At 49.1% G+C, this 13,108-nt stretch overlaps 1 protein-coding gene across 1 annotated transcript in view; it reads left to right on the top strand.

The window, feature by feature from the left end:
• LOC137421197 (voltage-dependent N-type calcium channel subunit alpha-1B) overlaps positions 1 to 13,108 on the top strand; it is a 394,582-nt gene that overhangs the window by 96,600 nt on the left and 284,874 nt on the right. Inside the window, exon 4 of the mRNA XM_078771756.1 lies at positions 12,702 to 12,807. Within this exon, the coding sequence (XP_078627882.1) occupies positions 12,702 to 12,807 (106 nt within the window). The remainder of the gene's footprint in view (positions 1 to 12,701; positions 12,808 to 13,108) is intronic.

Genomic DNA, 13,108 nt, shown 5'->3' with positions numbered 1-13,108 from the left:
GAGCCTCTCAGAGTTAGGTAGACGGCTGTAAACGCGAGGCGGGCGAACCTCACGAGTACAAGGCTACGTCGGTAAACTAAATTTTCCTAGGATGGGTAACAGTATGGGTAATAAGACAGTAAAGGCAGGTGAACCGCTTAGACATACCCCAGCATTTTTTATGTTTAAGAGGTATGGCTATGCTGCTGTGAGACCAGGGAAGTCATGGGTTGCATTGACGAAGGATTTAGGAGAACCGTGGCCCGAAGGAGGGTCTTTTGCGCTGGAAAAATTGGACGTATTGTATGAGACATTAGAAAAGTTCGAACAGGCCACGAAACACTTTCCGCCTGACTATTGGAAAGTCTTTGGCTGGTGGAAGGAAGAAGCGATGAAGCGACACGCAAAGTCGAAACAGGCCAGCTTGGCCGGTGAGGTAACAAAACTCAAGGGTCTGAGGAAACAGGCGAATAAAGAGCAGGATGAAGCGCTTAAGGAAATAGAGAGGCAGGCCAACGCGCGACTGATGCCGCTCGTTGAAAAACCAGACCCCGCGAGAGGGGAGGCAGTGACCAATCTACCCTCCCCAGCCCCAGTCCTAAGCTCTGTCCCAGGGTTTCAGGCACCACCTATCCTTTCTGCGCCCCCGCTACCACCTCCCTATAACCCCGCTACCATCGCGCCCCAGATACCCCAGAACCACCCGAGCCAGGGAAGGCCGTTTGCACAACTCGGGGCTAACGGAATAGATGACGGGACCGACATCGCAGGGTTCCCGCCACCGATAGGACCGGATGGGTTATACCCCTCACTGGTAGGTTGTAAGGGGAAAAGGACCTCACAAACTACCCCATCGGAATGTCAGGAAATAGAGGAAAAGAAAACATTGTGCCCTGTACAAGTTATCGGGGTTGACGCAGCAGGTCATGGGGTTCGGGAAAGAGTACCATGGAAAGAATCCTCTTTAACTGTAATGCGGGAAAGGATTCAACATTTGCTTATTGAGGATCCGCGGCAGATAGTGCCGACCATGTCGAATTGGTTTATGGCTGGCGAGTGCGACTATAGAGACATAACTCATATGGGAGTATCCGTGCTCCCACCCAAAGTATGGGAAAGGGCTAGACAAAGAGCACACTGGCCGCACGACGACCCAAGGGCGGTGGGTGCAATCCCCCGGATAACACTAGTACAATGGGACGCACTGAAGCTCCGGCTGCTGGGTGCCATCGAGCATGCGCTGTTGCCAGCAGGAGGTCCGGATTGGGGAAAAATTGGGGCCATAAAACAAAAGGCAGGAGAACCAATTGGAGAGTACCGAGAAAGGTTGGAAAAGGCCATTGCGCGCTGGGGAGGACTGGGTCCGATGCAGCTGGGAGGGCTACCCCAACCATTGGTAAATCAATATCTAATCGAGGGGCTTCGGCCGGTGTTAAAGAAACAGGTACAGACCGTCCTCTTCGGCTGGAAGGGAATGACAACCAACGAATTATGCGACAAACTGGAACAATGCCCGGGCTCCTCCCTAGAGGAGAAGAAGGATATTAAGGAGGAAATATTGCAAATGTTCGTCCAGGAGAAACGGGCTCAATTTAACCAAAATAAAAAAGGGGATCAGAGTCAGAACTACATACACGAACAGTGCCAGAAGTGGGGACCTGTTCGAGAGCCAGAGGAACATAGGAGGAGTTGTTATCCTTTTTTCTATAAGGGCCAATTCCCCAACGGAGAGTGGATCCACAGCGAAAATGAAAACCGCGACGGTTGTACTGAGGAAGATTTTGGACTAATTAATATGGACGAAATAAAACAACAATGGACAATACCACCCCCTCTTCCCCCTCCTCCTCAAAACCCTCAAACTTGGAATGTGCAAGGGCCCCCTCCCCAAGATTGGTATCCACCAAGACCCCTTCTCCAAAACCCCGGACCACCCCCCAATAGTGGGATGCAGAACGGACCAAGGGGGAACTGGGCCCCGCCTCGGGGTCCGCCGCAGTGGCAACCAGTGAACCAGTCACATTGGGGGCCGCCAGAACGCCGGCAGGGCGGAAGGGGCGCTGTAGAGGGACGACCTATGCCCTCCGCACCACCGGTTCCGCAGGAACCGTGCCATTATTGCAAGCAGATGGGACACTGGATACGTGATTGCCCAAAGGCTCGTAAGGGGTTTCAGCCCCAATACAATAGAGGGGCCTATTGACGGGACGCTGGCGAGTCGCCCAAGGAGTGTCCTCTCTTGACCATGACACCGGCAGAGGAACCAACCATGATGTTGGACGTGGAGGGAAGACAATTAGAATTTCTCGTAGATACGGGCGCGACTCGCAGCACAATTAACAAGGGGCAATTGCCCTCTTTGCGCCCTACGGCCAGGAACGTTCAAATACTGGGTGTTTCGGGTTTACCCCAAGCGCTTCCTATTTCGGAGGAAGTGCGAGTAACATGCGGCCCGCTGGAGGCTAAACATGCTTTCTTGATGACCACTACCGCCCCGACGAATTTGCTGGGACGGGATTTATTGTGCCGTTTGGGCTGTCAAATCTCATGTACCGAGGAGGGAGTTTTCGTAGACGTCGCGGAGTCTAAACGCGACTTGTTGATGACGGCACTGGCTCGTCCCGGCCCCACCGCGTATTGGTGGCGCTTGGATCCAGGGGCTTTGTCTGCTTGGACATATATCATAGATAATGTGTGTTTGGACAGTTCAGTGCTGCGAGATTGGATGCAACAGCACCAAATTTCGATAAAGGACTTAAAGGATAATCCACCCCATTGCACTGCGTACTATGATGCAACGGGTGAGGACGAGAACTACCGGGAAAGGGTTAAGGAAAAGCTGGGCGAATGGATGCCTCTACACTTGTCACGGGTATGGATCGGGCGTGAGGGAATAGGAATTGAGGTAGTCCTAACCCCGAGTCAGCATGCGCTGACCCAATACCCCGAAGGAGCGGTCGCCCATGTTACCCTCACTACTGCCAAAGGGTGGCCGCCGGAAAGTGTAGGTTGGATGGTAGGGAGGTTACGAGAAGTTCCCTTACATGGTTATCGGTGTAAGAGGGGCCGCTGGACTTTGAAACAGCTCGAAAACGGTGAAGGGTTCTCAATTGACATTAAGGCAGAACGGAGGGACGGAAAGTTCGAAGAGGCAGAGTTGCCCCCCAAAGGCACCTATGCCATGAGGGCAGTGCTGACGGACCCGGGTGAGTCGGATTACCTCCTAGCGGAGGTGCCAGACAATTTATGGCCCAAAAGCGACGGCGAGGTTGGACGGATGCGAGACGCCAAACCTCTAGTGATAGCAGTGCAGCCGGGGATGCGCTTGCCAAACGTAAAACAGTATAAGCTACGACCTGAGGCCGACGTAGGCATAGCACCAGTGATTCAATCCCTAGTGGAACAGAAGATTATCGTAGAAACTAACAGCCCATGTAATACACCAATTTTGCCAGTTAAAAAGCCGTCAAAGGACAAATGGAGATTTGTACAGGATTTAAGGGAGGTGAACAAGGTGATACAGGGCATACACCCACTAGTTCCAAACGGAGAAACCCTCATGATGTCAATTCCGCCGGACGCAACATACTTCACGGTCATCGACCTTTGTTCTGCGTTTTTCTCTGTGCCCATCGCGCCTGAGTCACAATACTTGTTCGCTTTCACCCATAGGGGGCGCCAGTATACTTGGACAGTACTACCTCAGGGGTTTTCAGATAGCCCCACTCTGTTTTCCCGGGCGCTGCACCGCGACCTGGCGGATGTGGAATTGAAGGGAGGGTCAGTGTTGCTGCAATACGTTGACGATTTGTTGATTTGCTCCCCTTCAAAGGAGGCGTGCGAAATGGATTCTTTGGCCCTATTAAAGGCCTTGGCGGCCAAAGGCCACAAAGTAGGCAGACCAAAACTTCAGTTTGTGCGGCAGGTTGTAACTTACTTGGGACACGCCATTTCGCACGGAAAACGAGAATTGGATGCTGGACGAGTGACCGCTATCACGGAGCTGCCTCGCCCTCGCTCGCAACGGCAAATGCTGCGCTTCCTAGGTATGACGGGATATTGCCGCACTTGGATACTTGATTTTGCGCTGCTGGCTAAACCACTGTACGAGGCGACCAAATCAAATGCCCCGGACCTATTGATATGGACGGATGAATTGAGGCGATGTTTTGACGGGCTGAAACAGGCGCTGGTTACGGCACCGTCATTAGGACTCCCGGATTATGCGAAACCATTTACCCTTTACACTCACGCCGTGGGAGGTTTCGCCCAGTCAGTTTTGACACAGACCCATGGGGATAAGGAGCGGCCGGTGGCCTACTTTAGTAAAAAGTTAGACCCGGTCGAACAAGGGTTTCCAGTGTGCTTGCAAGCCGTGGCGGCGGCCAGGTACGCAGTAGAAAGAACAGCGGACATTGTTATGGGACACCCAGTAACGCTACGGGTACCACATTGCGTCACTTCGCTGTTGTCACAGCGAAGCACACAGCATTTGTCTAACACTAGATTAATGCAATACGAATCCACACTGATCACTGCAGCCAACATCACGATCGAACGTTGCACGACGCTCAACCCAGCCTCACTGATGCCCACTCCTGAGGAGGGCGAACCTCATGTGTGCACCGACGTTGTGCAGCTAGTCTCCACGGTGCGATCGGATTTAAAAGACAATCCCTTAGAATATCCCGACTGTACATATTATGTCGATGGATCAGCTAGGCGCGCATGGGACGGGTCCCTGTTGTCCGGGTACGCCGTGTGCTCGGATAGCGAAACGGTAGAGAGCGGGCGTCTTCCACCTACATTTTCCGCACAGCAGGCGGAGCTGTGCGCCTTGACCAGAGCGTGCAGCTTGGCGGAAGGCCTTGCCGTCAACATTTACACAGATTCGGCCTACGCTCACGGCGTAGTCCACGATAAAGGAGCCATCTGGAAGATGAGAGGTTTTCTCACATCTGCCGGTTCAGTGATAAAGAATGGCGCGTTGGTAGAAGGGCTCCTCCGAAGCATTTTACTTCCCCGCGCTATCGCGGTAATTAAGTGTCGGGGCCACCAAAGGGCGGACACTGACGTTGCCCGGGGCAACGCAAGGGCGGACGAGGCGGCAGGAAAGGCCGCCAACCAACAGATAGAACGCAACATGCCGATGGTGACACGAGCACAGAAGACAGCCGCACAGATTGCTGACATACCGACTGCGGGACCACCCGCCACACCAACTAAGGACGATATCATAAATTTGCAAAATGCTGCACCGACGGCCGAACACGAGGTCTGGCTCAAACGAGGAGCGATACGCCCTGGGCCAGGGGAAATGTGGACCCTTGATGAAAAACCTATAGCACCCCAGGCTTTACTGCCCTGGCTGGCACGCATGGCTCATCAGAATGGTCATGTGTGCCAGAGGGGGGTGATGGGACAGATAGACTACACTTGGGCAGCGCCAGGACTGTCACGGATTGTATCCGAAGTGTGCCGATCGTGTGTGGTCTGCCAGCAACACAATAGAGGGGCGCCACCGAGACATGCACATGATGGGGGACGACCCCCGCCTAGTGGGCCGTTCGCAACTATTGAGTTCGATTTTACAGAATTGGAACCAAGCATGTCGTTTCGCTATGTGTTGGTAATCGTAGATACGTTCACCAAATGGGTCGAAGCATACCCATGCGTCAAATCCGATGCTCCGACAGTAGTGAAGCGCCTCGTGCGGGATTTTATGTGCAGATTTGGCATTCCCCAGATAATTTCGTCAGATCAAGGAGGCCATTTCACGGCGCAGGTGGTTAAGGGCATCCTGAAGGCGTTGGGCGTTAAACAATCCTTCCATTGCGTCTACCACCCACAGTCCTCAGGACTTGTGGAACGAACGAACAAGACTTTAAAGAATAAACTAGCGAAACTTTGCGCAGACACAGGCTTGAGGTGGCCAGAGGCTCTTCCGCTTGCATTGATGAGCATTCGTTCCACCCCGGGTCGCACTACGGGCCTTTCCCCCCACGAAATATTAATGGGACGACCTATGAGCTTGCCCGTTTCAGCACCAACAGACATGTCCACCCTTGCTTTGCCAGTAATGGATGACATGCTTTTGAGATTTTGCATAGGCTTGTCGAATGTGGCACGCAGCATCCATGCTCGAGTACGAGAGGCGCTGCCTGAACCAATAGGCCACGCCATCCACAACTTTCAGGCCGGCGACTGGGTGCTCGTGAAGCACTTCACCCGCAAGGCTGCTTTGGAGCCACGGTGGAAGGGACCATTCCAGGTGCTACTGGTCACACCGACGGCAGTCTTCTGCGAGGGTAAACCTTCGTGGATCCACGCCACCCATTGTAAGTTGTCCATCCCCGCACCACAAGCCACACAAGACACCGCACCTCACATTGCTGCAGACACCACACCTCACACCGCTGAAGACAATGCACCGTCTAGGGCACCACAGTCTCCTAAGGGCGGCGATGACGGTCATGATGATGGGAATTCTGGGCAGCTGCCTAACAAACCCCGCCAAGGATAGGCTTCTGCAGTTTAACCCACTGAGAGAGGATCTCCCCAAATACCCAGGACACGACAACTACACGTTATTTAAACTTTACTCCGTCAAATACATAACGGCTCCCCGGGGACAGGGGATAGTAGTACATTGCTGTGAGTTGGAGACACATTTCAAGTGGTTATCTGTAAGATGGATGGAAGCCATGGTGGTACATAATGGGACACCACAGGCACGCATGACAACCCCACGCATAGTCTTAACTAAAGTTAGGCAGGTGAAAAATGGAAGGTTTACTGGGACCGTGAATAGTCACGCCGCCGCAGGATATCAATGGGGCACGGGCATCGACAATACTACTCTCCTGCTGTCGCATGCCCTCGTCGGCCCACACACCACGATAATACTTGAATGTGGAATATGGCCCCCGCGCACGCTGATTAGAAGGAACAAAAAGAGGGGAGATACCCAACACCAAATCCGGCCTAGTTGTGCCGCCTACGTCATTAAACCCCCTCCTGCCCAGGAAGTAAGAAGGAAGCCAGAGGAGAACACATACTGGAAGGTCGCACGGCATATGGCCACAGTACAGAATAGGACACAGTGTTGGATGTGTATGCACCTTCCCCGCACCAGCACAGCAGGCATACCAATGGTAGTGTTACCCCTATCACTCAATGATTTGTGCTCGAAGCCACTAGATACCAAATGCATTAGTACAACCCTGACAAGCCAAGGTTCTGACGGAACTGCGTGTAAACGAGTTTTCCAGTATTCACCCCCCATCCAGTCCCGACACTTTGAGGAACGTCCGGCGCCGGTTTGGGTCAAGCCGGCATGGGGGGCCCTCTGCTTAGAAGGAAAGGGCCAAGTAATGGTAGGCAAATCCGTGTGTAGAGATACCCTTCCCGCGGACCCGAGAAAAGGGAAACACACGCTCCTAGTGAACGTTACAAGCTCGCCCTTGCATAACCTCACACACCTCCAGTTGGCATGGAAAGGGAAAAACGGGACAAACACTATCCCAGGTCTTCTCACTTGCATGACTACCCATTTAGTGGCCCCGCACGGGACCATGTTTGTATGCGGGAATAAAGCTTACCCGTATTTACCTGATAATTGGGGAGGAATTTGCTATTTAGGATCAGTTTTCCCAGAGATGGAAATGCGACAGCACTTGCATAATACCACCGCACTCATAAGGACACAACGAAGCACCTATTGGCACGACGACGACACCACTACTTTACACGGCGCGGATTGGGAGAAAGCCGTTAGCTTCTTCTTCCCATGGGCTGGGACGGTCATGAACAGTTACCGCATTGACAAAATTGCGTTAATCTTAGAAACTGTGGCCAACGCCACCGCTACAGCACACGACGAAATGTTGGACACAGTTGTCCATCTGCGTACAATGGTTATGCAAAATAGGGTTGCATTAGATATGCTATTGGCAGAACGAGGAGGGGTATGTGGGATAATTGAGGGTAAATGTTGCACTTTTATTCCTGACCCCTCACAGGGTGTCAGTGCTGCTATTATAACGTTAAGGGAAAGCGCTCACTCATTGACAAGGGATCGATTGGATCGGGAAGCCTCCCACCAGTGGCTTACCGACTGGTTCAAGGGGTGGACAGGCACAATTGTAAAGTGGGTACTAACCGCCTTGGCAATAGTCCTTGGAATCGTGGTTTGTTGTGTAATAATCAAGGCTTTAGTCCTTGCGTGTGTGAGGAAGTTTTCCACAGGATGGACACTGAAGACGACAACAGAAAGGGCCATGGTGATGCTTGAAAGGCTGACCGTGGGTCCGGATGACACACCAGCTGTCAACTCAACTGCCAGTCGCGGATCCTGGAACGACGACCTGAACGAGTCCCTGGGCCGTGACAATGAGATCTCCGCTTCCGAAGATTGTTCTTCCATTGCTGATATTACCGATAATGATGTCGAGTACACTTATGCGGACCTCGAAGCATTTCAGGCTACCAGGAGGCCGTTTAAACTGGGCCCCGACACGTCGGAAGAAGAAATCGACGATTTCCTGAAGGATTCCTCTCGTTTCTTCACGATATGCCATGCCGTGGCTATGACTATGGGCCGTCCACTCCGCAGGCCTACGCCACCTGAGAATAATGTTACTGTTGATGTTACCAATGATGATGTGGGCCACTTGCGAGGGTCCCCGGCTGATGTTTATGTTTCAATGCAGGCTCTGCCTCTCCATGTTTCACGAGCTCACCTTTATGTCTCACAAGCCCACAGTGAGTCAAACGCCACTGACCCAGTTCGGGATTTGGACCCAGCTGTGAACCCAAGCCCGGATGGAGAGGAACTCGATCGTGAAAATACTCTGAGTTCCGAGTCTGATTGTTTTGGAGATTCGCCCTTGAATAACAGCGAAGCAAGCAGCATCGCCTCGGACGATCTCGACTTTGACCCAAAGGAAGTTTCTCTCCCACCTTTGGATCGTTATGCTTTATTTCATGGCCATAGGTTTGAGCCACCTGATACTGACGATGTTGTGTCTTCCCCAGATCACCAGCACGTAAGAGACCTCATGAACATGAATATCGATTGAGCGCTGGAGATCGACAAGGATTTCACTTGGGGAAGCCTGGGCGAGCTCCAGTTGGGGAGGAGTCCGGCTGCACCTCTGTGGTCCAAGGGTGGGTCGGAGATCTTCCTGGGTGTGGACCCCGGTGGAACCAGAGGTCTTCGTTGTGGATTTGGCGCGCTATTCGATCTTCATGTCTCTACGGTCTCACCTCATACACCCATCTACACCCGACTTACATCATACATCCACTTACACCCACTTGCACCCACACACCCGCGGATCAGCCTGCTGGGTTCGTTGTGCGGTACTGGGTACGGGACATGCTCACTGGGCTGCATTCGTGCGGTACGTTACGTTTAGTTACACTCTCTCTCTCTCCCACCTCTTTTGGTGGATTTTGTGTGCCATTTGATCACTCTGCTTTTACGGCCTTACATTGCATACTCACATACAGACGCGAATCATCCTACTGAGTTTGTGTGGTGCTTTGGTACGGGACATTCTTACGGGGCTGCCTTCGCGTGATATGTTGAATGATTTTTCTGTTTTTGTTTGAAATAAAGGCCTTTGATTGGCTCGTAGATAACTTTGTATCTTAGATCCAAAAGGGCGGTATGTAGGGAGCTGTAATGCCCCTCCCCCTTTGTATATCCTTGCTGCTTTACCAATTACCAAGTATAACCCATTATATGTTTTGTTTTGACTTGCTACTGTACTCCTTTATGATACTGAGTTCTTTCTACTGCATTGAGGATGTGTAATATCCTAATAAGGAGTTCTCTGCCTTTGTGCTCAGGCCTGCGTGGGCGCAATCTCTAGTTCCCCTTTCCAGGCCTTGGAGGAAACTCTTATCTCTCTATGCCTTTTTCCTGTTTTGCCATTATCTTGCAAGTTGACAGTTTTACGAGTGACCACTCCCCTTTGTACTTTCCCAAGCCAGCTGCTATACAGAAAGTTGTAAACATGTTGTCACATAATGCTGACCATCTCCTTATCAGAAGCTAACCCATGACTGGCCTTGGATGAACTTCCTTTAATTAACTGAACAACAGGATGGGACTATGGTGGGGGACCCAATGAGCCCATTCTGTCTCTGTGTCTTGTGAGCTAACTCCACCCCTGACTTTCCTTTATATAAAGCAATGTTAATTGAATTATTTCAGAGCATCTTGTTGTACTGTTGGTCATTCCTTGTGAGTTTCAATGCAACTTTGCTGTCCTCAAGCTTGAGTACTCGAGTTCCAATAAATATATCCGTTGCTCCTTTCTTCTGAGTTCTTCTGAGTCCCAAGTCCTAAGTCTCAATCCGACATATATATATATATATATATATATATATATATATGTATATAATTATATATACTGTATATGTATATATATATATGTATATATATATATATATGTATATATATATATATGTATATATATATATATGTATATGTATATGTATATATGTATATGTATATATATATGTATATATATATATATATATATATACATATATATATATATATATATATATATATATATATATATATATATATACATATATATATATATATCAGTCACTATGCGACCTTCATATCATCAGTGGAGAACCGCCAGCAAGGTGTCCCATACAGCTGCTGCTGCACCTTGCTGGGAGCGATACGCACCACCTGCCACGCGGTGACGTTATCTCTGGTATCCACTCATCATATGGAGTCGACCTGGTTGCGGTTGGGAGTTACTAATAATGGTATCTGTAATCTGGTTCTCCAACCTCCATCCATATGATGAGTGGATACCAGAGATAACGTCACCGCGTGGCAGGCGGTGCGTATCGCTCCCAGCAAGGTGCAGCAGCAGCTGTATGGGACACCTTGCTGGCGGTTCTCCACTGATGATATGAAGGTCGCATAGTGACTGATATAAAAACCGAAAGGGTCAAGAGTTACAAGTGTATGGAAAGCCTCACTGCGTTGCCCTGATGAAGCCCCAACAAGGGCGAAACCAGGTCGGTAACTGTGAGTTTTGCATGCACTTGTGACAGTATCTGTATTTATAATCCGTAATGACGCACTGCTAGATGGTTCCTCTGGAACTTTGCAGGCAAGGCGGACGTGCATGGCGATGACGTCATGTTGTCCGCTCATTAGGTTGGAGAACCAGATTACAGATACCATTATATATATATATATATATATATATATATATATATATATATATATATATATATATATATATATATATATATTGTACACTTACACGTTATTTTACAAAATATCACGCAAAGTACAGAAACAAAAATATAACATAGGAATGGGATGTTATCTATCTATAATTCCAGTAATCTCTGTACGTTTGTACGTCTGTACGTTTGTCTGTGACCGCTGTTTCTCGACAACCACGGGTCCGATATACTTTTAACTTGCCAGGTATATTGCTGGGGACCCGAGGATGTGCCTTTTCAAGGTTTCATATTAATCGGACAATTACTTACCGAGCTATGTCCAAAAAACGATTCAACCAATCAGAGAGCAGCGAACTATCGCGTGTGCCGAACGTGGCGGACACACTCTGCCTCGGATGGCACATTTGAGAGCGTATTCATTTATTTCACGTTTGCAAACTATGTTGGCGTTAAACTATGTTTTAAAACTAATAAAAACGAATTTGCGATTCATTCGCTTTCCTGCGCGTTTGTGCACGCGATGGCGATTTCTTTACCAAACTCCGGAAGCCGTTCGCTTTGGACCAAACCATTTCATGTAAATAGAGGGGGGGGATTGTCACCGTACTCGCAAGCCGTTCGCTTTGGACCAAACCATTGCATGTAAATAGAGGGGGGGGATATAATTTTAGATATAGATATAGTACGGGCAATGCCCTAGTCTCTATATAATTCCAGCAATCTGTGTGTGTGTGTGTGTGTGTGTGTGTGTGTGTGTGTGTGTGTGTGTGTGTGTGTGTGTGTGTGTCTGTCTGTATGCGACCGCTGTTTCTCGACAACTACCGGTCCGATATACTTGAAACTCGCCAGGTATATTGCTGGGGACCCGAGGATGTGCCTTTTCAAGGTTTGAAATTAATCGGACAAGTGGTTCCCAAGGTATGGTCACCGTACTCGCAAGCCGTTCGCTTTGGCTTTGCGAATGGACCAAACCATTTCATGTAAATAGAGGGGGGGGGGGGATTGGCCTATACACAGCCTCTCTGGATGTTAACTTTGCCAAAAACAAGAAAATAAAAACAACCGTTAGTTTAATTGGTCTATTATAGTTCTATTAAAGATGATAGGTTAATAATTTAATATTGAGAATTTGTGCTTCCCAAGTTATGGTCTCTCACATTCGCCTATATTTTCTTGCTCCGTATTCTGTGGTCGTTTCTGACACGTGGTGTCAAAAATTTTTTTTTTTTTTTTGTTGTTGTTGTTGTTCTCTTCTCTTTTCTTTGTTTTCCCTTGCGAAAAGATAAAATACGTTTGCGATAATTGAATAATTGGCCATTAAAACTAAATTGCGAATAATCGTAATTCTGGCACGTGGTTTCAAAACTTTTTTCCTTTTGCACGCACGTACGGGCACGCCCTAGTGGATATAAAGACAATAACACAGGACAGGCATTGGGAAAGTGGAAATGCATTGACAGAAAACCCTGCAGACCTTGACACTTTCATACTCCGTTTGAATACCTCATCTTGGCAACCATCCTGGCAAACTGTGTGGTCCTTGCACTGGAGCAGCACCTTCCTGGGGGTGATAAAACACCTTTTTCCAAGCGTCTGGTGAGTGAGTCCATCCATGTTTTCCACACCTCTTTAGGAAATTACATCCACAATCGTTGAAATGTTTTAAAGAAAGATGTATGTATTATATTTCATTCAGTTTTATAATCTTTGGCAAAGAAACAGTTCTTTTGACCTTCTATAAGATGAGAATACTTGACATGAGTGGAGCCTGCACTGCACACCCATGTTCACCCCCAAATTTGCTGTGCAAAATGATCGTCTCTCGAGGAAGGGCAACGTCACGATAAAAACTTTATACTCTTAATCAAATTGATGAAAAATGATGTCGATGAAACGG

The sequence above is a fragment of the Myxine glutinosa genome, chromosome 2 (assembly GCF_964187855.1).
Source record: "Myxine glutinosa chromosome 2, kmMyxGlut1.1, whole genome shotgun sequence".
NCBI classification, from domain to species: domain Eukaryota; kingdom Metazoa; phylum Chordata; class Myxini; order Myxiniformes; family Myxinidae; genus Myxine; species Myxine glutinosa.
Note: the sequence above shows the minus strand (reverse complement) of the source record. Positions and strands in the feature narration are given on the sequence as shown.